The following is a 26,206-nucleotide window of genomic DNA, read 5'->3' as shown; positions in this document are numbered from 1 at the left end:
GAGACCTTCTAAGCCCTGCCACCCTAACAGCTCCTCGTGGGGCTGCCTGAGAGCAGACTGGCTGGCACCTCCCCGCCTCAAGGCGCGAGGGCTGCCGCGGTCCTCCGGGACAGGCAGGAGAGACTTGCTGCTGGAGGGTGGCAAGAGAAGGAAATGAATCTGCTTCATGGTTGTGCCCCACTGAGCTCAGTCGGCTCAATAAACTGCCTGCCGTGGAGGGGCTTATTACTCTGCAGTTCTTTGTTTAAAATGCTTTTTTTAAGGCACTGTGAGCTCCGGGAAGAAGTGCTGAAAAACCCAAGAAATACGACCACCCAGATTCTAAGGAGCCACAACGGGGCCCAATGGTTCCTTCTCTGGATCTGGTTCAGCGGGACCTGCAAGCCAGCTTAGCCCCGGCCCTCCCGGCTCCTGGCTCGGCCACGCTGTGTTCCACTCTGCTCCCCTCCCAGAGCTGCTTCCTGCCTGACTCTGACAGAAGGAGGTCAGGAGCCACGGCCCCCGCCACCTGCAGACCCAGCTCTGGGAGGGGGGCTTTTAGCAGCCCCCCCCCAACCCTGGTTCAGCACCCACTGCTGTCAGTCTGGCACCTTTCTGTCATCACCACCAAACTCGTTTGAAATTTAAGAGAGAAAAAAAAAATTTCAATGACACCATGAAAAAGGATTTCTCTTACAATAAACACATCAATGCTCATTTTCCTTATTATTCTACTTTTGGCTATTTTGTATAAAATCTTTAATTAAAGTTTTTCTTTGAAATTGTCATTATCAACCCAGAAGAAAGAAAGGGGGGGGGGGGGAGAACAACACAGCTGTGCAGATACGAGGCACTATTCAGGACTAAATGAACTGGAACGCGATCAGTAGCTCGACTGTTATGCTCCGAGTTTTGGCTCTGTATTCTCAGTCGCAGTCTAACTTGTCACTTTATATCGACTCCATCTGTTTACACTCTGCGGAGTACTGGCCTCCTACAGTGAACGATTCCTATTTACCAGCTGGTAGAGAGAAGCCAAACCAGATAGGAAAAAATTAGACTACATTCAGAATCTCATAAACACAAACTTTCAATTCAGGGAGGGGGTGAGGAGGGGAGGGGAAGACCGGGAAAGTGGTAGCTGGGTGTGGCTCACCTTGAACAAAGCCTGGGCCTCTCTCTCTCTCTCTCTCTCTCTCTCTCTCTCTCTCTCTCTCTCTCTCTCTCTCTCTCTCTCGGGGAGGGTAGGGGGCTGGCTTCGGCTCCCATTGCTTTGGAGCGCACCCCAAAGGGCCAAAGGACTATGCAGTCATTCCATTGAACATATGCATACCCTGCCTCTACCCACAACTGAACAAGCTTTCATAAAAAGACAGCCAAATTAGAGCCATGAAAATGGAGAAAAGAGAGCAGACAAAAAAGAAAGAAAGAAACCACAAAGTCTTAGTTACCATGATGGACCAAAAAAAAATCTATATAGCCTTGGGTCTCCCTGTAGCCAGAATGAAGAGGGAAAGCTGCCGGTCCCCGAGCCACGTACATCTGTGTTTGATTTTCATGTTTAAGTGATTCCTAATAAGGAACTCTACCCACTGAACTGCCATGGCAGGAGCGGGCTAGGAAATTTTTCCTGGCTTTCCTTTTTCCGCCCTTGCCCAGCTCACATCCATGGGATACCAGCTGTATCCCAGGGGCAGGCGGAGAATCCTGGGCTCTGGCTGCCCTCGCCTCAGCTCGCTTACGCCAGGAGGGGCTGCCACCCACAGAGCACACCGCTCTGCCTGCGCGCTACAGGCATGGGCCTGTCTGCAGGAAAGAAAGAGAACCCAGCAGGCGGGCCGCAGCGCCAAGCTTCCTGACCGGGCCAGCGCCGGGTACTGCCCAGCCCAGCGCCAGCCAGAGACCCCCATCACGAGAACTGAACCAGAGTTAGAACAACACCTGCCTCCAGCAGGCCCCAAGTGGCATTCCTCCAGGTAAGAGTTCCTCGGGTGCGAGTGGTCCTTGCCTCTAGTCCTAGCTATGCAGAAGGCTGCAATCTGAGGATTGAGGTTCAAAGCCAGCCCAGGCATGAGAGTCTACGAGACTCTTATTAACCACCAAAACAGCTGGAAGTGGAGCTGTGGCTCTAGTGGTGTAGTGCTAGCCTTGGGCAAAACAAAGTCCAGGCCGGGAGTCCAACTAGCACTCCAGGACCACTGCTGGCCACTAGGGGCGCCACAGGGCCCCGTGTGTAGGTTTCAGCCTGGCCTTGGAGGAAAGGTGAGACCCAGATGGCTCTTCCTGTCTTGGGATTAATGAACCAGCAGAAGGAAGAAAGCAAGAGAGAACAGGGTGGGGGCTGAGGACATCAACCACATCACTCTTCCAGGCGGCAAGTCGTTGGGGGAGAGGAGGGGAGAAGATGTAGGCTCTTCTCACCCAGTTTGCCAGGTGAACTTGGGTCTTCTTTGCCAAACCCACACTGTATTCCGATCGTCCCAGGACCCCATGACAGAACCGAGCCCCGCTCTGAGTCTCTTCTTCGCCTTCACATCACCGCCAGTCCTACTGAATTCACCCCTAAATCTACACTGCATTTGCTGCCATGCTCTGAAGCCTCAGCACAGCGGAGGCTCGGTGGACCTGGCACGCGCATCGGTACCCAGACCCAAAGCGGCTCTCACTTCCTTCGTCGCTCGGTCCTCCTGACCGGAGTGATGTGCCAGCCAGTCACACGCTGGAGCCACTGGGGCCCGCCACTTACTCCGGCGCTCCCACACCATCCCGAGCGTCCGGAGACAAGGACTGGTCTCGGTGCACACGCGCCAGCGGGCTGATGGTGGTAATAACAGGTGGCTGGCCTTCGACCTTGGAACAGAACCAAATACACCTTCTTTATGACTTAGAGGAGGTGGCTCAAGTCAGGTGCCGGTGGCTCACGCCTGCAGCCCTGGCTACTCGGGAGGCTGGGATGTGAGGATCATGGTTCAATGCTAGCAGACAAGTGCCCATGAAACGCTTATCTCCGATAAGCTACTCAAAAATGCCGGAAGTGGCGCTGTGGCTCAAGTGTAGAGCACTAGCTTTGAGCACAGAGAGGCTCAGGGACAGCGCCCAGGCCCTGAGTTCAAGCCCCAGGACTGGCAAATAAAATAAAATAAAATATAAAAGAGGTAGCTCATTACAGGCCTGATAACAGGCACCCCAACTTCAGTTGATCCCCTAGCAGGTACCCACTCCTCGCCACACTCCCCATGCACCTCGTATTCTCAGCAAACTCTCCTTCCTGCCCCATGCTTTAGGGGCAAAATCTGGCCTTCAAATACCTTTTTCCAGCCTCCCTTTCAAGCTTGACCTGTCCCAGCCTGCCTCAGAAGACCCACAGAGTGCTGCCACGAGCACACAGCTCTTCTGCACCCCTCTGTGTCCTGCAAGTGACTCGGCGTCACTCCCCACCCTGTCCTCAGCACGCACTCAGACTCCAGGCCTGGTCCACACACGATCTCCAGCCTAGCACGGTGTTTCCGCCTGCCCCCAACCCCCAAGTCCCACAAACTGGCCTACAAAACGTGACTCATCCGTAAACACCGGCCAAGAAAGCGTCCGATGCCAACGGCTGCCCAAGGCACTGGAGACATAGCAGTGAGCAAAATGGAGACACGGCCTGCAGAATACAGAACTTACTCATAAACAAGTGGCACGCTGCAGAATACTCCAGGCGCTAAGGAAAACGCGCCCCTGTGCGTGGGGGGCTCCGGACGCCGCCTCTCCGGGGTCTCATGTAGCCCTGAAGCGGGCTCCGTGGGCAACCACCGCCGTGGCATTTCCACTGGGGCTGAGAGCTGACCTGTGGCTCGTGTGCCCACAGGCTCTAAAGGGGAAGAGAGAGAGCGCGAGCAGGGAGCCGTACAGGGTGCTCACAGCACCGACGGGGATGCCAGGGCCAGGGCCCGGCTGCTGCGGCCACAGCGGGAGGGGAGCAGTTGCCACGCAGAGGGCTCTGTTTAGGACCCGCACATGGGCCTGGCGGGTAGCTCTGTCTTCCAAGCACCAGCTTGTAGGTGTTTGGAGTTGTAGGTGTGCGTGCTCTGGGCCTGGCCCCAGAGTGAGCTCATTCCCCCGTCCTGTCTCTGGGACTCTCGGCAACACTGGGGCCGCCTTGTGAACACGGGCCGTCTCCCAGAGGAGGACGAGCTTCGCGGGAGATGGCCTGCTCCTGTCCACTGGGCTGCGGGCTGTCCCCAACACACGCGTCCCAAACACCCCTCAGCTCAGGCTGATGCTTGTGCTAGATTGTGCATTTGTCATATGCGGGGCTACATTATTTTAAAAGGAAAAAAAAAAGATACATAGTGGGAAATGACTATAAACTTAGATACAACAGAATTTTTGTTGCAGTTTCCTTTTGAAGGTTTCGGTAAATTAGTAATATCATACCCCCAAATAGGACCTGGGGTAGAAGTACTTTCAGTATAATTTTGTTATAAAGTGGCAAGTGATTGCTCTGTGGTGTGAGATTCCTTGGATGAAAAAGCAAGCGCTACTCTTCATGGAGCTGCACAGAGCCGCAAAGAAAAGCTGTGACATTATTAATCGCTATATTCTGCGGTGATTGATAGGCTTTTCTGCGGGGAGGAAGCAGTGCCTCTGATGCAATCTGTCCCCACCACTCTGTGATATGCTAATGTTTTCTTCAGACAGAAGAGGAGAGGTATTCAAATACCTACCGCAATAGGCAGTTCATACCAAGTGCACCCCAGTGAGCTGAGGGGAGCAAGAGGAGGAGACGGAGGGGCGAACCGGGCTGCTGTGCTCCACCCGATGGTCTCGGCTTGCCGGGCGGGGGGGGAGACACAGACTTCTAACAAGGCCACTGCCGCACGTCCATTCATGAAAACGTGGGGATGCACTGTTCAGGGGTGTGCTTCTAACAACTGTCTCTCTGTTTCTGAGTCTCTTTTAGGAAGAAAATCCGCCAGTGGAGGAGGAGGAATCTGCGCCTTCTCCACAGGGACCTTGTAGAGCGAGCAAGCAGCCTGGCACCTCCCGTTATTTACTAATTGCTTCGGAGACGACCCAGGCTCCGCCAGAGCTCCGAGGCGCTGTGCTGATCCGCGAACACGCGCGCGGAGGACTTGGCGGCCACAGACACGCTGGTCACAGCTGACTGGTGGGCCAGATGTTCCCGCATCATGGCACCCAAGCCTTGGGGCCTTTTTTCCCTTGGAGGGTTTCTCTGGCTTGGAGAATGACAAGATACGGGAACAAACAACCCAGGGCTCTGGGGCTTTTCTCTCTGTACTTTCCTAACTGAGTTGCACGGTCTTGAATTCCAGTCTGCAGTGGCCGAATTGGCATGAGCCGCCCCAAGGGCAGGGCAGGGCCGGCTGGGCTTCCCTCCTTCCCTAGCCTCCTCCATTTCTGTTGTATCTCACGTGGGAGCCAATGGTGAGCACCATTACCTGACCACACACCAGCCTTTCCTGGAACCCTTTCCTTCCTGCTGAGTCTTAACCTCCAGTGTGAGTAAGTCTGGGGCCTGGGATTTGCCCTTGGTGCCCAGGTGGGACTCGGGTCCTGCACGGTAGACAACAGACACAAGAGACAAGAGCAGGAAGGGGTGGGAGGTGGCGGGACCCCAGAAAAGGAAAGAGGAGCCAGCTCAAGGATGCTACAAGGATGGGAGGATGGCCCCCTGAGTGGAACGGACGGAGCCCCCGGTACTCCCAGGGCATGGCAACAGAGCTGCTCTCTGAGGCGGGGAGTGAGCATGCCACATTTGCTGACGAAATCACTCTCAACCGCTCTCTTGAAAGGCCCCCTCAAGAGGCAAATGGCAGCCCAGGGCTGATGGTTCACACCTGTAATCCTAGCAACTCAGGAAGATGAGATCTGAGGACTCTGATCCAAGCCAGCCTGGGCAGGAAAGCCGGAAGTGGAGCTGTGGCTCAAGTGGTTAGAGTGCCAGCCTCAAGTGAAAAAGCTAAGAGCGACTGACCCAGCCCCGAGTTCAAGCCCAGTACCAGTGCGCGCGCACACACACACACACACACACACACACGCACACGCGCGTGCACACAGAAGCAGAATAGCACAGGGGTTAAGAATTCTGGACCCGGCTGAGGTTGGGATTACAGTCTCCACTCAGCGCTGCGCGCCTGGCCGGGCTGTGTGCTTGTTTGGAGCCTCCCCTGTGCCAGCACTGGAGAGCAGGGGCTCCTGCCTCATGCACAGCTCATGGGAGCTAGGTGACTTCCTACAGCAGAGCTCTCCCGAGAACTCCCAGCAAGGGCTCAAGCCGCTCACAGTGACTACGCCTGGAGTCGGCAGATCACGCTAATGTCTGGAAGAGGAGGGCCAGGCTGTGGGGAGGCAGGCTTCCTTCCAGTCCATTCGACACTCCTCCCTTCTCCTTTCCAACCAACCCTCCAGTCCCCTCTGGTCCAGCTGTGCCTCTTCGGTGGCCATGTCCTCCACAGAGGGATCCGCACGGGGGCAGGGGGAGCCGGGGCCATGGCCAGGGCGGGTCTGCTTGGGACACGTGCTGGGCTGTGAACCATGGGAGCAGCTTTCCCCTGTTTTTGAAGAGTTGTCATGGAAGAACAGCACATTGTGAAAAACTGACCTTCAAGTATCTGTGCAGTATGCCAGGAATGGAGGTAACCTCTTGGTGACCAGAAGGAAAGAAGAATTTGTTGTCGGGACCAAGGCTCCCTATACCCGAGGCCCCAGCTGAGGTCGCAGCCAGGGAGGAGGCGGCTCTGGCCAGGCACCAAGAGAGCTCGCCCTGGTACGGCTAGGGCTGCCACCTGCTGGCAGGTTGAGCTGCCCCTGGAAGGGTTTAGCCAGGAAAACCAGCTCCCCTGGTCAGTGGAGAGAGGACTGCCTGACGTTGACCGAGAATCTACAGGACACCAAGCCTTTGTTCGTGTTGTCCTTAGTCACTGGTGAAATGCTCTCATAGCAGGTTTCGTGGTAAACTCCATGGATGGCCAGATGCTGTCCACAGCTCACCGCCCCGTCCCCAGGAGGCCACTCCGGGCGGCTGAGTCTCCCTAGATCCCTCCACTTCCAGATTATGGGAGCAGAGAACCGGAAGACCAGAGAACCCGAGCCAGCTCATCTGAGGTACAGCCAGGGGACTAGAGGAAAGCACCTAGTCTTATTTTGCCCACGGAGGCCCCTTGGTAACGGCTAGGTGGACTGCTGTGCCGATTTTACACTGGGGCTGATGGCTGGCAGGGCCGCCCCGCTACCTGACGCCGGGTGGGCCATGTGGGAATGGACAATGGCACAGTCACGAAGCACAGATGTGTTCTAAAGACCATCCAGCCTGGCTTGCTCCCTGGGGCTGACAGGAAGAGGTGGTGCTCAGAGCCCAGATTAAGACGGGCAATGAGCATGAAGGAGGGCCAGGGCTCCAGAAGGAGGCAGAGGCGGGGAAAGCAGCCATCACACGGAGCTCGCCGCACAGGAAGTACTGAAGTACCAGCAGGGCTGAGAGTCTAGCTAAGCAACTACTTATTTGTGGGTTTGAGAAGGCTGAGCCACATGTGCACTAACAAAGTCCAACTCCCCAAGTTCCGAGAGATGCACTTGTACTGCTGGCGCCAATAAGCAGCAAGCAATCCACTTATTTGGCTTCATCGCTAAGGCACAATAATGAGCCTCTTTTTCATTCACCAACTGTCACCAGGCTTGGAGACCTGGCTTCAGTAATCCTGGTGGCCTTCTCAAGCTCCAGCACGACCCATGACCTACCACGAGGAGGCGCTGGGGAGCAGCCGTGGACAGGGCGGGCTTACTGGGCCTGTTCATCTCAGCCACTCTATTCCAGGAAGAGGAGGGGGGAAGGGACTCAGGGGAGCTGCAGCTGCAGGAGGAAGAACGGCAGCCCCCAGGATTCAGTGCGTCCCTCCTCCCCCAGGCTTCCAAGGCTCACTGCCCACTGCATCCCTGTGGGGTTGCCCCTGCTGGGTATTTTCAACCTCAGATTTTCCAGATGGGTGAGATCCCCACCGACAGATACAGAAACCCAATGACAAGGACTTGCCGAAGGCCACCTGGCTGGTAGACTGCAGAGGCCCAGGTCAGAAGCCTGGGTCAGCCTGGGTCCACGGCCCGGCCTGCCTGCCTGCCCCGAGTCAGGGTGGGAGGTGGAACTGGGGTGTGGTCTACACGGGCTGCAACCCCAAGATAGAGCATTCTCTCAGCCGTTGCTCCTCGGCTTTTCACCCTCATCTTCTTGTCTTCACAGGATGGTGCCCCAAAACTGTAATCCTAGCTACTCAGGAAGCTGTGGTCTAAGGATCATGGTTCAAAGCCAGTCTGATCAGAGAAGTCCATGAGACTCATTTCCAATTAACCACCAAAAAGCTGGAGCTACGGCTCAAGTAGTAGAGTGCTAACCTTGAACAAAAAGTTAGTTAAGGGCCAGTGCCCAAGGCCTGAGCTCAAGTCCCTGTACCAACACACACACACACACACACACACACACACACACACACACACACACACACACACACACACGGGGATGGGGGTGTCTACCTTGATCCCTGGGAGGAGCAGGAAGGGAAAGGAGTGACCTGAAGGCGGGAGAGCGCTGGGCTCCATTTGGTCTTCTTGGTCTTGTTTGTTTCAGGTGACCCCACCCCCAACCCTCCCCTGCTGTGTCCCCTCTCTCCCTGCTGACTGTGATATCCCACAGGATGGTGTAGATCCATAACCTCAATCACACTGCTAGGATGACTGTCACAAGCAATGGCTTTGCCAGTACCGTTTCATCTTAACATGGTTTACGCACAGACAAATAGAGAGAAAGGTTATCAACCCCGCTACGTGTTCCCTCCAGAATAACGCGGGCACAAAGCCGAAGAGGAAGACGATGGCAGGGCCGCTGCTTGCATCAGGTTTTCCCGCACGGAAGACAAACAAATTACCATATTAAGATGGATTTTTTTTTTTTGGCCTCAATGGAACTAACAAGCAAACTTGAAGCCAACATTGTGTGGATCTCTAGTTATTTTTTGATTTTGAAATGTATGAAAGTCTCAAAAGAGTTCAGAAAAGAAAGTAAATCCGTTGCATTCCAAACCAACATATTGTATCAAATAAATTAAGCCCTGTAACTGACAGACTCCAATGCATCTTTAAACAAGCATCAGGTTCCAAGCCTCGCATGGCATCACCACCTCCTCCCGGTCCTAGCCACAGCGAGGCCTCCGGAATCGGCAAGAATGAAGCCACACGCTCTGCTCCTGCACGCAACGCAGCGGCTCTCGGGACAGATCACTCGGTATTGAACGCGTGTCGCTGCAAGTCTGCCGGGTTCCCCTCCCCGGCCCCTTCGCCCCCCCCACCCCCACCCCGGGCCCCAGCTGCTCTTTTTTTTTTTTTTTTTTTTTTTTTTTTTGGCCAGTCCTGGGCTTGGACTCAGGGCCTGAGCACTGTCCCTGGCTTCTTTTTGCTCAAGGCTAGCACTCTGCCACTTGAGCCACAGCGCCACTTCTGGCCATTTTCTGTATATGTGGTGCTGAGGAATTGAACCCAGGGCCTCATGTATACGAGGCAAGCACCCTTGCCACTAGGCCATATCCCCAGCCCCCCAGCTGCTCTTGATCAGCATTCACCCAGGAAAAACAGCCACTTTCTAAAGAAAGCCTAGCAGACTCAAAGATCTCCCCCAAAGCAGTTCATAGTCCAAGACTTCTACCTGTGCCGCTCACTAGAAGAGGCCATCCGCCTGCCATGGCGAAGGCTTGGGGACCCCAGCCATCCCGGGGACTGGTTCTGATGTCACCTTAGCCAGAGGGCTTTAGGGTCCAGCTTGGACAGGGGGCACCTCATTAGAATCCCGCTCCTCAGCGGGTGCCTGCCACGGACTGGAAGCGGGGGGACCCTTCCCGAAGCTCGCATTACCTTCTCTCCAAGCTGGCATTCAAGTTCTTTCAGTGTCCGGCAGCAATCCATTTCACTTCCATTTCCCCTTCAAAAAATATAAAAATCTTTGACAAGATGTTTTAGTCAAAGAAATGCTTTCACAGAACCTACAGAATCATTAGGAAGGATTTCTGAGTCAGCTCTCTTTTTTTCCTGGTTTTTGGTGCCAGTTCCTGGGGCCTCGTGCTCTTGCTTGGCGTCTCCCCGCTCCAGGCTGAAACTCTACCACGTGCGCCACAGTTCCACTGGCAGCATTTTCAGTGGTCATTTGGAGCTGAGCGTCTCATAAACTTCTGGCCAGGCTGGCTTTGAACCTTGATCCTCATATTTCAGCCTCCCGAGTAGCTAGAAGTAACAGGTGTGAGCCACCAGCCCTGGGCTTAAGACATCTCTGTTAAAGTACAAAGCATTTTTTGGTCAGCCTGAAGTATGAATATGAGTGAGCGACTTCACTTCTCTCTGTCTGTTTCCTCACTGTGAAAGGAGACGTAAGGCCAACGGCCGTTCCGAGGTGCACTCCGACCGCTTAGGAACGGCGGAGTGTGCCTTTGGCTTCGTCTGCCTTTCTCCATTCAATCTTCTGCACTGTGTAGAATCCCTGGGAGTCTCTCTGGAGCGCCCTGGTGGAGCTGGGGCGCAGGGTAGAGAGCTGAGGAGGCAGAACTAGGCCCCCCGCCCCTATGCTTCAGCATTTGTACAGTGCATCCGACACACCAGGTCTGGGTTGTGGCGGTGAGCCAGACGCTGTCCCTGCTGATGGCAGTGACCAGAGGGGATAAACCGGATGAGTGCACCACGCCCGTGGTCAGAAGCGGGAGCTGGAACCCAGCAGGCTGCAGTCCCCACCAAGGCCTCCCCCCGACTGACCAACGCAGCCTCATCACAGCTAACCTCTCCCTCTGCCCTTCCCAAGTGCCTTTCCTGATCTATGCCCTGATTCCACCACCCCCCCAGCCCCACCCCGCCATCTCTGGGCTTCGGGACCCTGTGATCACCTGTTCTCAGATAGTAACTTGGAGACAGGAATTTTCTGAAAATGTCTCAAATGGTATGTCTTCCTAAATCCTTTCTCTTCTCATCTTTCTTATGTTTAGGTTTTTCTCTTCCTAGACTTTTCTATCTTTGTCTTTTAAGTAGAACATTTGTTAGAATCAAATACTGATATCCTAACATCTATTTTGTCAGAAATTAATAGTGTTGCTTCCTCTTGTTCTACTTTTGTATGGTATATTTTTCCATTTCTTTCAGCCTTTTCCATCCTTTTCTTAAATGCACCTTTAGTTTTAAAAGGTCAATAGTGGAGGATGGGCACTGGTGGGTCACACCTGGAATCCCAGCTCAGGAGGCTGAGAGCTGAGGATCATAGTTCAAAGCCAGTCCGTGCAGGGAAATCTGTAAGATTCTTATTTCTAATTAAACACCAAAAAGGCCAGAAGTGGAGCTGTACCTCAAGTGGTAGAGGTCTAGCCTTGAGCGAAAGAGCTCAGGGTCAGCCCAGGTCCTGAGCTCAAGCCTCAGGACCAGCAAGAAAAAAAAAAATGTAAACAGTTGGAATTTTTACTCAGTCTGATACTGTCTTTTGGCCGAAGGATCAAAGCCTTTTACACTTAAAGTCGTGGATGCACAACACCCACGGGAGAAGTCCTTGTCGGCTCAGTGACGTGTGAAGAGGTGTGCACGTGCCTTAACTGTGACGCACAGCGGAAATGCTGTGCGTGGCACAGAGCCTACCGCAGGGATTGCTGGGAGGAGAAGGCGGTTTGCTGCGATGCATTGTCTCCAGCAACAGAGAATCCAGCTTCAGAGCAAATAATCTTTCAAATGTACCATAGATAGTTAACCTTTTATCTTGAAGAGAGTAGCTTAGGATCATTTTCATCTCAAGTAACTTATTAGACAAAAGTTTCTCAGTAAGAATTTGTTTTTAAATCTCTTGTTGCTGGGCACCGGCCCCCACCTGGGATCTCAGCTACTTGGAGGTAGAGGGTGGGAGAGATCCTGGTTCAAGGCCAGTCAAAACAAAAAAATTAGTGAGACCCCATTCTAGCCAATTAGCTGGCATGTTTGTGCACACCTGTGATTCTAGCTAGTTACATGGGAGACTATAGCTAGGAGGATTGTGGTCTGATGCCTGATCCTGCCAAAAAAGGTCTTCACCTTAAAAGAAAGTAGGCAGGTGGCAGGGTGTATGGCTCAAATGGTACAGTGACGGCCATTGGAGTGCAAAGCCCTGAGTTCAAAGCCCAGCACTGCCCCACAATCCCTCATCCTTTTAGCTTTTGCAATGAAGTGTGTTTGAACTAGTTATGGTCCGTACAACAATCTTGTCACACAAACAGGGATGGGTCCGGGTCAAGAGGAGGAATACAGAGTCAAAACAACACTAGCAAGCCACAGAGAATGGCTATCTTCTGTGGCTCCAGAAATGTGATCAACTCCCCACTGGTCCTCTTGCACTAAGCGAGAGTGAGGATTCAGTCAAGAACACTGGGCAAACTCAAGACCCGCTTGAACCAGTGGCCCAGTGGTCACTGCCTTCTGCCTAGGAGCCAAGGCAATAGGAGAAGACCCCATTCCGGGCGTAGCTCTGTCTGTCCAGCCAGGTTTTGCAGGTGACCAACTACCTCAGGTTTGAAGGCCCTGCTTGAAGCTGACCCCACTCAAGGACAAGCCGAGGCAGCTCCGCTCAGTCTCAGCGACAGTGCTGATTTCTCGGACTGAGAACTGACTCCCATGGTGTAGGTTTGCAGGGATGGGCTGGGTTCGTTTTTCTTCTGTGTTTTAACTTCTTTCCCAATTCTCCAGTAGAATAGTTGCTCTAGGTAAATCTCATTTCTCACAGAGTGCCTCCCTTCCCAGGGCAGGCCGCCACTGCCTTTTGTTTCCTCCCAACAGGACTTCTATTCTGGTATTAAGACCTTTCTTTGTATAATACATTGCATCTGTGTTTTCATTGTTTTCAAATAAATATTTCAGCCTGGCCAAAAAAAATAAAAGACCCGCTTGAGTGGGGATCGAGTTTCTTTCCTGTAGCACTGTACTCAGCTCCTGAGGAAACTGAGTTTATTCACTTAGAGTGCAATCATTAGCACAGCCATTCTACTAAACCACTGTTTCCTAGACTGTGCACAAACCATACGCTAGCAGCCGAGAACTTCCCAGCTGACAGAGACACTCAATGCCATGCCTCAGCCCCTCACTTTGAAGATGAAGCAAATGAGCATTATGTGTATGCTGGGGCAATAAGAGGCCAAAAGGGCTCAGACAAGATGCTAACATTCCCTTTCTAGCCAACAAAACGCATCACTTTCCAATTAACAACAGTGAAAACGCACATAAACCACCTCATTTGAAATGCTATTATCTCATTGCAGAATGAAAAGCCAGGCGTGGCTCAAGCAGTAGATGCCAGCCAACACCATGGATTCAATCTTCAGGCCCCCCCAAAAACAGAAAGATGGATCAAAAGAAAGAAATTAAATGGAAAGAAAACAGCATAATAATGGAATCCATTATTCCAAATCCAAAATATATCATTTATAGTGTGTTTTGTCTCATTTTTCATGTGCTATGCTTCTATTTCATTACAATATCCCTTGGCTCATTCTGAAATATCTCTTATATATATGTTAGAATATTCTCTGGATAAAAGTTTGACTGAATGGCTGGGAATATGGCCTAGAGGCAAGAGTGCTTGCCTTGTATACATGAAGCCCTGGGTTCAATTCCTCAGCACCACATATATAGAAAACGGCCAGAAGTGGCGCTGTGGCTCAAGTGGCAGAGTGCTAGCCTTGAGCAGAAAGAAGCCAGGGACAGTGCTCAGGCCCTGAGTTCAAGGCCCAGGACTAGCCAAAAAAAAAAATTGACTGAAGATCAACCCACTGAACTCTATGAGTTCTATGGGTAAGCTCTATGAGCTCACTTCTCATGTAACTGTAGATATAAGCCAGGCACGTTGGCGCATGCCCTTAATCCCAGCCATCCCGAGGCTGAGGCAAGAGGACCATGATAAGTTCAAGGCCATCCTGGGCTAGATAACCATAGGAAAAAAAGAAGATACAGATAACCGTGGCTGTGATGGTTTCTTGGGCCCTTTTGTCACAGTGTTTACTCGTCATCTCAACTTCACATTTACCCGTGACTGAATAACACTTACCTCTTTATAACGTTTATGTTCAGGTCAATCCCTCCAAATGTGGACAGGAATTCCATGTATGGCACTTTCCCAGAGCTGGTCAGAGGGAGCTACATTCAAATAGGAAGAGGAACAGCAGTTTCGAGAATTAGGGTGCAGGCAACACAGACGAGCCCACAGGTGGGTTCCGAAGCTCAGCTTCCGCTGGAACACATTTTCAACCACCTCTCCAGTGTCTGAGGTCACAGGCAGCCTCAGAAAACCAAGCACCGACGCCAGTCTGTAATCCCAGTCTGAGAGTCAGTGTGCCAGCCACAGTTATCTAAACTCTAGGTCCAAATTTGGCCAAGCCTAAAATCTATCTAAAAATAAAGATGAAATTAATTTTTAAAAATATTCTAGTTACATACATTAGAAGCTGAGGCATACTCCCAGTGCTGTGTAAATTTCCTAAATGTCCAAATAGCTCTAAGATAGAAAAGGTCATTTTTAAGTTGAAAAGTCTTGCCAGAACACTGTGTCTCACACCTGTGATCCCAGCTGCCGGAGGGGCTGGGACTGGGAGATCACGGCTTGAGGCCAGCCAGGCCCTCCCAGTCCTGAGGCCCCCTTCTCCAAGTGGTGGCTGAACCCTGCTATGGAGGAAGCTGAATTTGGGAGGATTGCGGTTTGAGGCTAGCAAGGACAAGGAAGTCTGGGAGACTGTCTCACCAGAAGAAGCTGGGTGTGGTGGGGCATGCCTATTTATCTCAGCAATGATGGAAAGTGCTGCGGCTTCTTAGAAGCAATACACTGAAGAACTGGGAGATGGGAGCCAGTGGCTCATGCGGTAGTAGCTCCTAGCTACTCAGGAGGCTGAGATCTGAGGATCATGGTCCAAAGCCAGCCCAGGCAGAAAAGTCTTATCTACTCAGAAAAAAATAAATAAATACACTACTCAGAAAAAGCTGGAAGTGGCGCTGTGGCTCAAGTGGTAGAGCACTAGCCTGAGCACAAAGAGGCTCAGGGACAGCATCCAGGTCCTGAGTTCAAGCCCTGGGACTGGCAAAAAAGAAAGAACTGAGGGTTGAGGTGTGGCTCAGTAGAGCACTAGCCAATGAGTGAAAGTATCTGAGACTGAGTTCTAGTTCCAGACTTGGACTAAAAGCAAAGAACTATGAAATAAACCACTTCTTCCCTTCTTTCCAAATACTTTTTTAGAGAAAAAAAAAAAGTATGTGGTATACATTAGCTCTGCTGACTTTGTGCACTCATGTACACACAAACACACACACACTCACACACACAATGTGAGATTCTAGGAGAAACTATTGAGAATATGTTTACAGCACCTAAAGCTAAGCAAAGGCCACATGAGTTTGATTTGTGTCCCATGAGGACTAGCCATGCCATTCTTACGGCAAATTTTCTGGAAGTTCAAAATGATTTCTAAATAAAATTTTAATTTGTAAACAAGGCACCACTACAGCACACCTGTAAATCTTTGCTATTCCGGAGCCTGAGTTCAGAGGACTGTTCAATGCCAGAAAGGACACAAAAGTCCATGAGACTCATGTCCAAAACTAAGCAGCAAACAGCCAGACCAGAGGTATGTCTCAAGTGCTACAACACTGGTCAAACAAGCATGCAGAACAAGCACTAGACCCTGGGTTCAAATCCTAGTACTGGCAAACAACTAATTCCAATACAAATATTCAGAGCATTCGAATCTAGAATTTAAGTTTTCTGAAAGTCAATATACTTTATTATGAAGCTTCATGTAGATCCACCAGGTGAATCAAACCTGACACCCGAAAACCCCATAGAGTGGCCCGGGTGAAGCCTGGTCGGGTGCCTGCCTCCCCAAGGAATCAATTTCTCTTCTCTAGCTAAAACCTGTGGGACTGCGAGACTGGGGAAGGGCCTGGAAAGACACCCTGATCGCCCAAAGACGTGCGACACCCTGATCGCCCAAAGACGTGCAGCACTTCCCTAATACAACAGAAGGCAAGGACCATGGAACGTGGACATGAAGCTCGTAGTAGCCCTAGGAAGGTGGCCCCTGGGGGAGGAGGAGGAGGAGGCGGCCCTTGGGGGGGAGGGGTGATCCCTGGGTGGGGAGGAGGAGGTGACCTCTGGGGGGAGGAGGAGGTGACCCCTGGGGGGAGGAGGAGGTGACCCCTGGGGGGAGGAGGAGGTGACCCCTGGGGGGAGGAGGAGGTGACCCCTGGGGGGAGGAGGAGGTGAACCCTGGGGGGAGGAGGAGGTGACCCCTGGGGGGGGAGGAGGTGACCCCTGGGGGGGGAGGAGGTGACCCCTGGGGGGAGGAAGAGGTGACCCCTGGGGGGAGGAGGAGGTAACCCCTGGGGGGGGAGGAGGTGACCCCTGGGGGGGGGGAGGAGGTGACCCCTGGGGGGAGGAAGAGGTGACCCCTGGGGGGAGGAGGAGGTGACCCCTGGGGGGGGAGGAGGTGACCCCTGGGGGGGGGGAGGAGGTGACCCCTGGGGGGAGGAGGAGGTGACCCCTAGGGGAGGAGGTTTCTCCTGGGAGAAGAGGCTTCCCCTTGGTAGCTCATGATCTCTCAGCATGGCACAGAGCTGACCTGGAGCCACTACCCTGCTCGCCCTGCCTGGGCTGTCACGGAGCACAGCTCCGCCTGAAGGCCTTGGAAAACCAAAGGGAAGGCTCCCACACACACCCCTGTCTAGGATGTATGAATCAGTGACAAATGTTTAATGATCAAAAGCACCCAAAGATGAAGTGCAGGGAGCAGAGCCTCAGCCTGGGTCTGGAGATGGGGGATGCGGGGGGAGCGGTGGGGGGAAGGGCAGGGTCAACCCTCGTCAGCATCTTCCAGGAAGACCCCGGGCCTGGCACTGCGTGGGGCCCACAACCCAGCTCTGTTCTCCCTCTCTGGACCCATCAACTTCTCTACAGTGGTCTGCATTAGTACTGAGACTGAGGCCACGCAGAATCACAAGGCACAGGGCTGAGCACGGAAGCCACCGGTCCCCCTCGCCCTGGCCAGCTGCTGCAGTTCTAGATGAAAACACTCCTGGCATGACTCTTGAAGGAAATCAGAGATAACAGAAATTCAGCCCTAACTAGAAAATGCTTTTTCCGCCCGCCTTCCAAGGTAAATACCCATGAGCCCTCTTGGTCTCCACCTCCAGGAAGGGGAGGTTGAGCCTCTCTGTGGGTTAGTCCTAGAGCAGTCAGTCAGTGCGGCCCAGGCAGGAGCATGGGGTCTGCCCTTTGCTCTCATCGACCTTGGCCATGACCTTGGTACCCACAGCACACTGGGACCTCATTACTGACCCCCAGGTTCCACCAGTCACAAGCTCTAGGGAAGCATGTCTGTAGTTCAGGAGAGACTACAGGACCTGCTCTGGAAAAAAAAAAAAATGCCTTTGACATTCCTGGGTTCTCAGTGGCTTCTTTAAAAAAATAAAAATAATAAAAAAACAGATGTCCCTTTAAAAACCAGATATATGCTTCATATTTTTTGTACTTTTTCCCTTCCTGCATATCTGATTAGGCTTGGGAAGATTGTCAAAATTGTAAATTACACATTGGATCATGACTATAAGGGTACACCGCAGGAAATAATATTTTAATTCTCCATTTGGTACAAAGTGTCAGTTAAATCCAGATTCAGCGGAAATGAATGCAATGCTTACAAGAGAGCTCTTTAAAAGTCACAGTGCTGTTGGGCACTGGTAGCTCACGCCTGCAATCCTAGCTACTCAGGAGGCTGAGATCTGAGGATTATGTTCAAAGCCAGCCAGGCAGGAAAGTCTGTGAGATCCTACCTCCAAATACCTACCAGAAGGGCTGCAAGTAGAGCAGTGGCTCAAGTGGTAGAGCACACACACACACACACACACACACACACACACACACACACACACACACAGCCAGCCTGTGTGAGGGGCAGTTTGCTATTCCACAAGATGATTCCAGGTAAATCCTGTCCTTCCTGGAGCTGACTGCAAAGTGACCACAGGAGGAAAGGGCTCAGATCAGAGGACTCAGACACAGAGCAGAGGGGGAACCCGGCCCTCCACCTTCTTATCTTGTTTTTAGTTAGTTCATGGGCCCAGCAAAAACAGCTTTTAAGTTGCCTGTTACTATGACAGTTGCACAACTGAGAATAAATTAAAAACATGGATTCATACAGGTTTTAAATACATTCTTGTAGTTATGGGTTTTGAAAAGAAAGCATTGTCATACCCAGTACTTGTAATTAAGAGCAAATCATTTACTTAAAAAAGACAGTCTGCAAGAAAGTACGCTTTTTGTCTTTTATAAATCTCTTTTAAAGATTTGGAAAATTAAAAAAGACAGTTTTATAACTTTAAAAAAGTATATTTAATGATACGTAAATTCTGTCTTACTAAAGTAGTATTAAAAATATGCATAGCCTTAAAAGGTGACATAAAAAAAATCAACACATTACCAGGTTTCATGGTTCATGTCTATAATCCTAGGTATTCAAGAGGCTAAGATCTGAGGATTGCAATTCAAAGCCAGCCCAGGCAGGGCTCTTATCTCCAATGAACCACCAGAAAGCCAGAAGTAGTGCTGGGGCTCAAAGTGGTAGTGCTAGCCTTGAGGAAAGGAGCTCAGGGACAGCACCTAGGCACTGAATTCAAGCCCTGTGACTGACAAAAAATAAATAAGAAATAAAAACCAGCACATGGCACGCGTCCTGGTTCCCATGAACACACCTGAGCCAGCACATCTTGGAACTGTTCTCTGGTGAGCGGCAGCAGGAAAGTGGTAATGGTTCTTCTCAGTTCATTCTTGCTCACGGTCTGGTTCTGTCCCACATCGAGCATCTGGAAGACCTTTTTCAATTCATTCCTTTTATCAGAAATTTTTTGAAATAGAATCTGCTTAATATCCGAGGAAGACAAGGTTGGATTTGCAACGGCTGTGGCTATAAGAGAGATGGAGCTTGTTATTAAACACGTAAAAAGAAGAAGAGAACTCAGCAGGTTCTTCTACTATATTTAGGCCCACGAGGTCAGGCATTGTTTGGCTTATCACAGAAAATGTACCGTCTTGGGTTTTTTTTGTTGTTTGTTTGTTTTTTTATTTGTGCCAGTCCTGGGGCTTGAACTCGGGGGCTAGGAGCTATCCCTGAGATTTTTCACTCAGGTTGGTGCTCTACCACTTGAGCCGCAGCTTCACATCCAGCTTTTTGGTTGTTAACTGGAGAAGAGAGTCTCACAAACTTTTCTGCCCTGGCCGGCTTTCAACCTCGATCCTGAGATCTCAGTCTCTTGAGTCGCTAGGATTACAAGCATTAGCCAATGGCTCCAGGCTTATTATGGTCATTTATTTTTACCTCTGAAATTTTGTCACTGGAGAGTAACAACAATGACATTAGTAAGAGAAACAGGGGGAAAGATAATCTTCTCATAAAAGCCCAGAGGGCTCAGCACTGGTGGCTTAGATCTAAAATCCTAGCTACTCGGGAAGCTGAGTTTGAAATCAGTTTGAAGCCAGAAGTAGCTCATAGCTATGGCTCAATTGGTAGAGCACGAGCTTGAGTAAAAAAACTAAGGGGCAGCACCCAGGCCCTGAGTTCAAGCCTGAGTACTGGCACTTATTTTAAAAAGTACATAGGAGGCTGGGGATATGGCCTAGTGGTAGAGTGCTCGCCTCGTATACATGAAACCCTGGGTTCAATTCCTCAGCACCACATAAACAGAAAAAGCCAGAAGTGGCGCTGTGGTTCAAGTGGTAGAGTGCTAGCCTTAAGCAAAAAGAAGCCAGGGACAGTTCTCAGGCCCAGAGTTCAAGCCCCAGGACTGGCAAAAAAGAAAAAAAAAGCACATAGGATATTATTAGAAAAACAAGACTATGGGAAGAGAATTTAGTTGAGAAGTAGTAATCGAATCACTCTTTAAAAGTATAGTGTCCACCTGTCCTCGACCGCTCTTTAGAGAGAAACGTGTGTCATGCTTAAATCTAGATCATCCCCTTCCAAGACAGAAGGACACGTGAGCAGCGAGCCATGGAAAGGCAGCAGAGAAGGCTCAGAGTGCTCTAAGAAAGCATTCAGGGACTCCGAGGAAATGGGAACCGCCCTGCCCCGTGTGCTGGGCGCTGGGATGTGGGTGCTGGGGTGTATGCGGGACATGAGAGGAGCACAGACTGTGGGTCCCCATCTGGATGAAAGCCGTGACGGGCCAATGGGCGGGAACCAGCACACGTAACCACGAACCAACCAACCGGTGGCGCCGAGCAGTGGGGACAGTGAACACGCAGTGTGGTGACGGGCAGGACAGGAGGCCGGCACCGAGGCAACCCGGTCAACCCCCGGGTGCATCTCCAGTCCCCGCGGAGCAGGTCGGGGTGGTGGCTTCACCACTGCCTTGCCCATCTTGTACCATGGCAGCCACCAGGGACGGCAGCTCCGGTCATCTCCTGGAAATGAGACCGCCTCACCAACCTGAGGCCGGCTAAGATCCGAGCCGGACCAGCGCCTCAAAGGGCGGGACAGCCCGACGTACCCCACAGCCTGCTGGGGACCTTCAGGGCAACATGGGTACCTAAGCTGTCTCCAGAGGCTGTGGAGGGGTCCCCACTGGCACTCCAGGGCGGGGACTGGGTCGTGTGCCCGTACCCCCAGAGCTTTACCGGCTGTGGTATGCAGTGGGTGTGTATATGTGTGCGTGTGTGTACTTGTGCTTGTATGCGTGCACACCAGTACTAGGCCTGGTGAGGGAGGGGACTCCTGAGATATAACGGCTGTGAAGGAGGTGGACTGGTCCCTCAGGAACGATGGCCTAGGCACTGCCCACCTGTCAGCTGCTGCCCTCAGTGACTGTGACAGGTGCAGCCCACCATTGGGTCAGCAAAGACAGGCAGGGGTGTGTCCGCCAGGAAGTCCTCAGGCAATGGTGGCCAGTGGCCAGAGCAGCGAGGAGGAAAGGCAATGTGGTGTGGCACAGGGCGGGCAGTGCCCAGGGGCTCCCATGGTGGGGGGGGGGGGCAGGGAAAGCCCTCTCCAGGGGGCTGCTGAGCCTGTTCAGCAAGTGTCCAAAACAGAGAGGCCACTGCAATGGTGAAGACCCTCAGGGCAGGAATGGGTGTAGGCCAGGGGGGCCAGGGTTGTGTGCCAGTGGGCGGGCAGAGCACTAAGGGCCAGGGCAGGTGGGCGGGGCACGCCTAGCCTGCGTGGCCTCTGCAATCACGATGGCTACAGAGGAGAAAACGGAGGACAGGGCTAGAACTGAGGGAAGGGCACCGGGGTGGGGGGCCCGCAGTAGGACAGAAGCAGACAGAGTGAAGGTGAAACTTGTGTGTTCTGGGGCTAACGTGGTCTTGCGAGTGGCTGGTGGGGATCCTGCAGAGCTGGACCTGGGGTGGTGTGGGGGGTAGAGGGTGTCAGAACACCCTGTGAGGGCAGTAGATGGGATACATGCAGAAAGAAGCCAGACATGCGACCTGGGGCCTGGTGGGAGCATCCGAATGGAGCTCTTGTTCTAGTTTCAGACAGGGACATGGAGCCGAGAAAGGACTACAGAGCCCTGAAGGAGAAGGAGCTGACCACCTCCCCCCACAGATCTCCAAGCTGCGTGGGAAGGGGCAGACCCCACACTTCCCTCTTCCCAAGGGCAGGTGTGCCCCAAGAACTGGTGTTACTACCCCCTGCGCCAGGCTCCCCCTGCCCCGCCAGGGTCACAGGCCCTCTGGCTAATGGACACTTCCATCGTGAGCGCCTCCCTGGACTGCTTGTATTTTGTAGTTGTTCTCTGAGGAACCTCAACTTTACAACTCAGAAGCTAACTAAAAGGTAGCAGAAAACGTAGACTGGAATCTATGTGAAGTCACTTGGAGGAAATCATTTTACGTCACGCAACTAATGCATCCTCAGAGAGTGGAAGTTAAGGGGTACCATGCACGCAGACCTGTATGGGGAGCACAAACGGACGTGGTGTTGCTGGGGCCACCTGGGGGCCTCCTGTGCATCTGTGCAGGATGGAGAAAGCTCGCTAGCCTCGCAGGATGGAGAAAGCTCGCTAGCCTCGCAGTGGGACCGAAACACTCTCTGAGGAAGCCCTGCCAGGCTCTGAGGAGTCACACAGACGGCCTTCCAGAAAGGACAGCCCGTCCCTGGGATGGAAGGAGAGCTTGCCTGTGGTCACAGGGGAGCGAATGCGCTGCACTTGCCACTATACATACAAGCTAAGATGTGAATATTGCAGCCCCAAGTCAGCTCAGGCAGAAAGGTCTGTGAGACTCTTAATTCCAATTAACCAGCAAAAAGCAACACGTGGAGCTGTGGCTCAACGGGTAGTGTCAGCCTTGAGCGAAAAAGTGAAGCAAGAGAAGACAAGGCCCTGAGTGCAGGCTCTGTACCAGAAAATACTGGAATAAAGAACCCAGAAAAACCAGCATGTGGATATTTATGGCATCTTTATTCATAATTACGGAAGCAACCAAAGTTCCCTTCACTGGTTGAATGGATAAACTGTGGCAATAAAATTTGCTATTATGCAGCAATAAAAAAAAATAAAGAAGTTGAACGCTGGTGGCTCATGCCTATAATCCTAGCTTCACAGGAGGTCGAGATCTGAGGATCATGGTTTGAAACCAGGCCAAGCAGGAAAATCTGTAAGAATCTCATCTCCAATTATCCAACAAAAGCTGGAAGTGGTAGAGTGCTAACCTTGAAAAAAAGAGCTCAGGAATAGCAGTCTAAGCCCTGAATTCAAACCTCAGAAATGGCACATAAATGAAAAAAAAAAAAAAAAAAGGGAAGAAAAGGTAACAGGGTGAATGTGATCAGAAGTACATTATATACATGTTTTAAATGCCAAAATGCACAATAAATGAGGATAACACAAGGAAAAGGTCATCTTCTCAATAAATGATGTTAGAACAAGTGGCCATCCATTTGTCTTTAAAAAAAAAAAAGAATCTAGACACAGACCTCACATTCTTCACTAAAATACCTGAAAACCTGAAAACCTCAGAGGAGAATCTTTTGATAAGTTGGGAGTAAGAGCAGCATAGGAATTTTCTATTCTTAATTTCTACAAATTCTCAAAATTTCTACAAACCTAAAAACTATTAAAAAATGTTACTTAAAAAAAAAAAAGCGGAGGGGCTGGGGATATAGCCTAGTGGCAAGAGTGCCTGCCTCGGATACACCAGGCCCTAGGTTCGATTCCCCAGCACCACATATACAGAAAACGGCCAGAAGCGGCGCTGTGGCTCAAGTGGCAGAGTGCTAGCCTTGAGCAGGAAGAAGCCAGGGACAGTGCTCAGGCCCTGAGTCCAAGGCCCAGGACTGGCCAAAAAAGAAAAAAAAAAAAAAAGCGGAGGCAGGGAATGTGGCCTAGTGGCAAGAGTGCTCGCCTCGTATACCCTAGGTTCGATTCCCTATATATGTAGAAAATGGCCAGAAGTGGCGCTGTAGCTCAAGTGGTAGAGTGCTAGCCTTGAGCACAAAGAAGCCAAGGACAGTGCTCAGGCCCTGAGTTCAAGCCCCAGGACTGGCAAAAAAATAAATAAATAAAAAATTTAAAACCAGGGTACTACAGAGCGTAGCAGTTACATCCCTGGATTGCAGAAACACACTGCCTGGGATCAGATCCTGTCCCACCCACTCAAAAACGACAGACAAGTGGGTTGATCGGCCCATGTTTGCCTCCCACACCACACGCAGGAACACCAGTGGACCTGACTCCCGGAGCTGCCGTGAGACCACGCGACCCCTCTGTCCCGAGCTGCCATGGGTCCACGTAACCCCTCCATCCCGAGCCAGGCACACATTCAACCAAGGAGGCATTTTTGTCTGCTTGGGAGCACTCACTTGAGGTAGAAGAGGAAGGTCTGAACTGGTCCTGGCAGCTGCTTTTTGAGGGAGCTCTACACGGTGAAGAGTGCGGCCTTGAATGTGTGGACCTCCGCGACTGAGGGTACAGAGATTGCCAGCTTGGTAGGACCTCCATCTTATTCATTAAGGCCCTGGGATGCAGGAGAGAACAGGTCACATTACCAACAACAGACACTGTTAACATGGCCAGCTTCCTACCCCTTTTCTGAATGGACCGCAGCGCATATAAAAATGCTGCCTGCCCAGCTTTCAGTGACTTTCAGGTACATGCAAAGTCATGATTCTGGGTTGTTCTCAGCACATCCCACAAACTTCACAAATGGGACAAGGAAGAGGATTTTCCACAGAGCAACAATTGACTGATTTCTTTCCGAGGCAGTAAAGAGTAGAAATTTAGGTTCTGGCCTGGCATGGTGGTGCATACCTGTAATCTCAGCACTTAGAAGGCTGAGGCAAGCCACCAACTTGGGCTACACACTGAGACTCTGTCCCAGGAAAACTAAGGTCTAAGGAGTGTGGTGCACCGGCCTAGCAAGCTCAAGGCCCTGAGTTCAATCCTCAGCACTGCAAAATCAAAGAAGACAGAGTAAGTGTAGAATAGGATGGATGGAAGCAAAGAATGGAGCAAAACAGCACTGACTAGAATGAAAACCTCAATTTAATAACTAAGTTTCCCAGGAAGGTACAACTAAACCCAATGAACATGATAACGAAACTAACAAAGACCAGGGCAGACACTAATCAACAAAACAAAGAATTAGGTATTTGAAAAATAGTGACAAAACTGGTACATCTTTTTATCTAGACTGGCCTCCCAAAAAAGTAAGAATGAGAAAACATTCAAATGATTAAAATCAGAGATGACAACAGTCATTATCACTGCCCTTCCAGAAGTAACAAAAATTATAAGGGAGTTCAATGAACAACTGTACACTAAAAACTAGGTAACCCCAATGGAATGGGAAAACCCTTAGAACAATACAGGTTACTGAAGGGTACTGAAAATGGTGAAGATAAAGAAGAAGAGGTAGACAGAGCTATGACAAAAGAAAAGTTTAGGAATGGTTTCCCTAATGAATTCTAGCACACATTTAAAGAATAATTAAGGGACACAGCTCGGTGATAGAACGTTTGCCTAGCATGCACAAGATCCTGAGTTCTATCTCAAAACTTAAGGAGGAAAGAAAAAATATAATCACAAAAGGAAGAATAAAACCAGTTCATCACAGACTCTTCCAAAAGCATAGCTGTTGGGGAGGGGAGGGTGGAGCCTAGTGGTGGAGTACTTGCTAGCAAGTGAGAGACCCTGGATTCTCCCTGCACTAAAGAAAAAAAACAACAGTGAGGAGAGGGACCATTCCCCAAGAGGTTCTATAAGACCAAGATTATGCTGATATTCAACCCAAACAACACCATCAAGAAGAAGTGAAGGGGCTGGGAAGGTGGCTTAGTGGCAGAGTGCTCGCCTAGCATGCATGAAGCCCTGGGTTCGATTCCTCAGCACTGCATAAACAGAAAAAGGTGGAAGTGGTATTGTGGCTCAAAAGGTAGAGTGCTAGCCATGAGCAAAAGAAGCTCAGGGACAGTGCCCAGGCCCTGAGTTCAAGCCCCAGGACTGGCAAAAAAAAAAAAAAAGAACAAATGAAGGCCAAACACTAATATCCCTTATGAATAGGGAAAAACTTCCCAACAAGATATCAACAAGATGGTGAAATTGGGTTTGCTATGGCAAATCCTATACTATATCATTCCATTTGGATAAAATGCTCCTAACAGACAAATCTATGGTAGCAGTCGCAAGAGCTGTGGAAAGAGGTAACAGAACTGCTAACAGGTATGTGGTCTGGTTCTGGGGGTGTAAGAACATTCTGGAATTGGAATTCACAGCTTTATGGACACATGAAAATCCATGGAGGTACCCTGCCCACGGCAAGGCCGGCCAATGGTCACAGGTGTCTGTGGTTTCTAACTCGTAGGCTCTGTCCATCTGTGGCAGACAGGAGCTTGGCTTCTCAGTGTTCCAGAACGAATTGAGTGTGACTCTTACTCCTTTTTGAGCACTCAAAGTGGAAAAGCAGGAAGCCACCCTGTCCTTTGACTCCAGTGAGTCACAGCCAGCTTCTACTGGAAGATTTACAGGTGCCCCCTTGGCCAAACAAACTACTGGGGAGAAAAATCCCTATGGGTCCTACATTTAACTGTGGGCACATAACTACTGAATATTCAAAAAACGGGCGACAGCATGGCACTCCATGAGAACACAGAATCAGAGCAGACGAAGTGTGACAGGCCTCAATCGAAAGCATCTGGAGGGTTTCCAGGCTGAAGAA

The 26,206-nt window shown here is 51.1% G+C and overlaps 1 protein-coding gene across 1 annotated transcript in view; it reads right to left on the bottom strand.

Moving 5' to 3' along the window:
- Efcab6 (EF-hand calcium binding domain 6) overlaps positions 1-26,206 on the bottom strand; it is a 176,264-nt gene that overhangs the window by 133,764 nt on the left and 16,294 nt on the right. The window contains 4 exon segments of the mRNA XM_048354229.1: positions 9,880-9,946; positions 14,060-14,148; positions 18,748-18,959; positions 23,853-24,007. Of these exon segments, the coding sequence (XP_048210186.1) occupies positions 9,880-9,946; positions 14,060-14,148; positions 18,748-18,959; positions 23,853-24,007 (523 nt within the window).

The sequence above is a fragment of the Perognathus longimembris genome, chromosome 1, assembly GCF_023159225.1.
Source record: "Perognathus longimembris pacificus isolate PPM17 chromosome 1, ASM2315922v1, whole genome shotgun sequence".
Taxonomy (NCBI): Eukaryota; Metazoa; Chordata; class Mammalia; order Rodentia; family Heteromyidae; genus Perognathus; species Perognathus longimembris.
The sequence above is the reverse complement of the archived record's forward strand: the minus strand, read 5'-3'. Positions and strand labels throughout refer to the sequence as shown.